This window comes from Gavialis gangeticus, unplaced genomic scaffold, assembly GCF_001723915.1.
Source record: "Gavialis gangeticus isolate Ggan-Ray unplaced genomic scaffold, GavGan_comp1, whole genome shotgun sequence".
NCBI classification, from domain to species: domain Eukaryota; kingdom Metazoa; phylum Chordata; order Crocodylia; family Gavialidae; genus Gavialis; species Gavialis gangeticus.
This window is the reverse complement of record NW_017728983.1, coordinates 4,592,556-4,596,286: the sequence shown is the minus strand read 5'-3', so window position 1 is coordinate 4,596,286 and position 3,731 is coordinate 4,592,556. Positions and strand designations below refer to the sequence as shown.

Below are 3,731 nucleotides of genomic sequence, written 5' to 3'. Positions count from 1 at the left end.
TCAGGCTTGGCAGGTGCATAAGCTTTGCCTACCTCATACTGTCCTCCTGTTGTGCTTTCTGGGCATAGAAGCTGGTCTGTGGCCCTTCAGGGCTTTCTGAGGGAACTGTTTGCTATACAGAGACCTGCTGTACTGAAGCTCAGGAGTTATGAGGCGCCGGCACATCTGTTCTGTCGTCTTGTCCAGCCCTGGCTTCAGGTTATAGCCTAGGATTCTGGCTTGGCCATACTGTAGCGGCAGCAGGGACCGGTCCTTGATTTCTTGAGGTGCTACACTCTCTCCTTCTTGCAGGCAGGTCCTTGCCAGCTGCTCCCGTCTTTTCTGCAGTGCTCTTACTTCCTGGCTCATGTGCTCCCGGCCTATGTCTCGGTCAATCTTTTCCCAGAAGGTCTGGTTGAAATGTGTGTAGATTTCCCAGTCCAGCTTGTTCCAGTTCTTTATCTTCTCCACAGTGAAGTCTGGAAGGGGTGCCCGAGTGCTTCCATCTCTGCTATTGAGTGGGAAGGAGACTACACTGTCCAGGTCCCAGCACAGCGCCTCCTTTAGCAGCACCATGGACTCATCAAAGTACTCTGAGATCAGGATAAGGTTGAACGCTGTCTTAATGGCTTGCAGCATGAGCTGCACGTGCCTGGCAGATGCCTCCCCATTGTGATTGAAGCCAAAGTCAAAAGTCATGAGGTTCTTAGCATATTGGCTGTCAGAGTCTCCAGCCTTGTAGAACCTGGATGGCTGTTGGAGGAACTCCTCCAGGCTCTTGGCGTGGAAGAAGGCGGATGTCCCTTTGTAGTAGGTGAAGGATGACTCCATGAGGTGGATGGGATTCCTCAGGATGGCGAAGTAGAAGGTGGTGCTGGGCATCACTCTTTGCACCTGGAGGTGGGATTGGGAGAAAGAAGACTCAAAGGAGTGGAAAAAAGGAGAGAGAAGCCTACTCTCCCACTGTAGTATACACTGCCATCTCCACAGAAGGGTTAACTTGAAATCAGTAGTGTACTGTAGACTGAGAGAAAGATAACAAGTCCTGTCCACATGGTGCTGGGGATTAGACTGCTTTGGAAAAAAGGGTTTTAAGGCCTACTGAGCAACTACTGAATATGCTGAAACCCAGTTCCAGGGTTGTGCTTGTGATGGGGAGCCCTGCTGGCAGTGGTGGAAACTTGGAGTGTCCTGTGTTTGCTTACAGAGCAGTGACAAAATGGACAACAGCAATGGAAGTCTCCCCATATAGCTCTGCCAACATGCCAGGCTCAAGCTGGAAGACTCGATGCCAAATGGGAAGGGGCAGCTTGCTTTCCCTGTCTGTGGGTGTTGATGCCAGCTGGGGTGGTAGGCTTGTGTTGTGGGTGCACTATTTGAACTTCCCTGACCAGCATCAAATAATGGTGCTAAGCTTGATCATTTCAGCCTTGTTTGCCTCTGAAACCTCTCTCTCCCAGCAGCAGAACATAGCCTCAAACCCGGATCTCTATGAGGCAGGCTCTCCAGGTCTGATGTGTGAGAAGTAGCTGCCAGCAGCCTTCAGGGGACAGTGAAGTATCTCTAGCTTCAGCATGGATCAGCTCATCATCAGCCCAGAGAGCTGTCCTGCCTATATCTCAATACTGTCTTCCCTCTTTCCCTGCTTATTTTCTCACTGAGTTCTTGGAGGTTTGTTCCTTACCTCTGTTGGCAGGAACCGCATGTGGTGGCACAGGATGTTAAATTGAGAAGCTTGCCCAGCAACAAATCCCTCCACGAACTCTGCAGCGAAGTAGTGGGGATAAAACAGCTGACTGGCACCATTAAATGGGAAGCCGAATGTGAGGTTGCGTGTCTCGCCAAAGCGGAACAGGATGTTCATAACAGTGCTACTGGCGCTCTTGTGTACCTTCAGGAAAACAATGTGGGTTTTGGGCTTGCAGGCTGCCTCATCAGAAGAGTTGCCCAGTGTCTGCCAGTTGTCTCCCTTTATATCTTCAACTGTTCCTCCTGCTTGGGGGGCTACTATCTTGCTTGGTGATGATTCCCTCTCCATCCTTAATGGTGCAGTCTCAGGTGGCTCCTTTGCCTTTGAGACCCTGGGTGTTTTGGGGATAGGTATTGCAGCCAGTGTAAATGCACTGTCTTTTCCCAGGCTGTAGGAGCTTGTTTTTCGGGGCTGGCCTTGTAATGACCTTCTAGCTTGTGCAGATGTTGCCTTTGCAGTTTGCTCATTTACCGCAACTCTGTTTGTAAATACTGGTTTCTTGCTGAAGGGCTCTGCAGCCTTTTGAGTAGTTCTGGGCTTCCTGCTTTGAGGAATCACAGTCCTACCCACATAGCCACTCTTTGGTGCCCTTTTGGATACCAGGGGCTGGGATTTCAGTTTCTTGGATGCACGACTGGTCCATGGCTTCTTGCCGTTTTCTTCTTGGTGTTTCTTCCAAAATCCTTCTTGGCCGTCTAAGCTTCTGTCCAGTAGTTTTGTTTTGCCAAAAGCCTGTCTCAGTTTCAGTATTTGTAGTATGTTCTCAGTTGATCCAAGGTTGGACAGAGCTTTCTTCTGACTGTTTTGTGGGATATCACTTGCTGGGAGGTTGGGAGTCTGGTTGCAGTTTGGTCCCTTTCCAGGCTGGAACAAGGTCTCATTGCCTATGGTTTTCTGGAGAGTTTGTCTCTTGAGTTTCTCATCACACCTGCAATTGCTGTAGAAGGGAAAATGTTAATGTGGGGACCTTTTTTGGATACGTGTTCTATAAGAACATACCAGAATGTTCTCTCTAATCTTACTGAAACCCATTGCAAGTTGTCAAACCCATGTATATGTCACCTCCCTTGTTTGAAATATCTTACAGCCATAGACAAGCTCTCAGTTACCTCCCAGCTACAACTGTTAAACTTCCAGCTCTATCTACTATCCCCTGACGAGGGATCTAAACCAATCCAGCCTTCCCAGCTTCCATATGCTCCAAGTAAGACTTCTACCTAGATACTACAGGATGAACAAAGGCACTGGTGGAACCTTCATTTCTCCTGTTTTCTGTCTGTAGCACTGTTTAGACTCCTGGGCTAGGGACAGACATTACACACAAACCAGTTCAAGTGATCAGAAACTGGTTTAAACCTGTAACAGAACAGAAGTTCAGTGCACATAAGCCAGTTGCAAAAGGCTGAAACTGGTTTAGGATAAACCTGGTTGAATGTAGTATAGTCTTAACTGATTTGGGATTTGGCCCTGCCCCTCTGCTCCCTAGCTACAGCTCTCGTGGAGACTGCAGGCACAGAAGGTCTGCCTGGCTTCCCCTTCCCCACCCCCCTCGCCATTCGCTGCTCAAGAAGAGATCCCCCTTCCCTCTCTCCCATCTCCCACAGCACGGACCCCAGCCCCATGGACCTTAGCCAGTATGTGGTATGCTAGCTAATGCTGAGAGGAGTCTGTGCGGGTGTGGCTCCAATTTCACTGGCACAGGACAAAGGCAGACAGGACAGTATCTGCTTAGGGCTTTTTGGAGCTAATCAACAGGTCAGCTGGTAATGTTCCTTCCCTTCTTCCTTGAAAAAAGCTGTTTAAGAAGAGCTTGAACTAAGAAAGGCTTTTGTTTGCTCAGTGGGCTGCTAAATGCTGTGTTATCAGTTCCTTGCTGGCTCCCTTGCCTGTCAAATTTGCAAACAGCATGAAGAAGCAGGGAAAGGGAGATTGAAAAGCTTAGTATCATCAATAGATGCATGCGTTCCCCACACCCCCTTCACCTCAGGGTGATAGCTTGGAG

General features: G+C 49.1%; 1 protein-coding gene across 1 annotated transcript; it reads right to left on the bottom strand.

Annotated features, from left to right (window-relative positions):
• Positions 1-24: 24 nt before the first annotated feature.
• Positions 25-2,677, bottom strand: LOC109294210 (galactose-3-O-sulfotransferase 2-like). The gene is made up of 3 exons (XM_019512520.1): positions 1,638-2,677; positions 1,161-1,179; positions 25-1,077 (listed from the first exon to the last, which is right to left on the bottom strand). The coding sequence occupies exons 1-3, from the start codon at positions 2,015-2,017 to the stop codon at positions 34-36; spliced, it is 1,443 nt and encodes a 480-aa protein (XP_019368065.1). The 5' UTR covers positions 2,018-2,677; the 3' UTR covers positions 25-33.
• Positions 2,678-3,731: the final 1,054 nt, after the last annotated feature.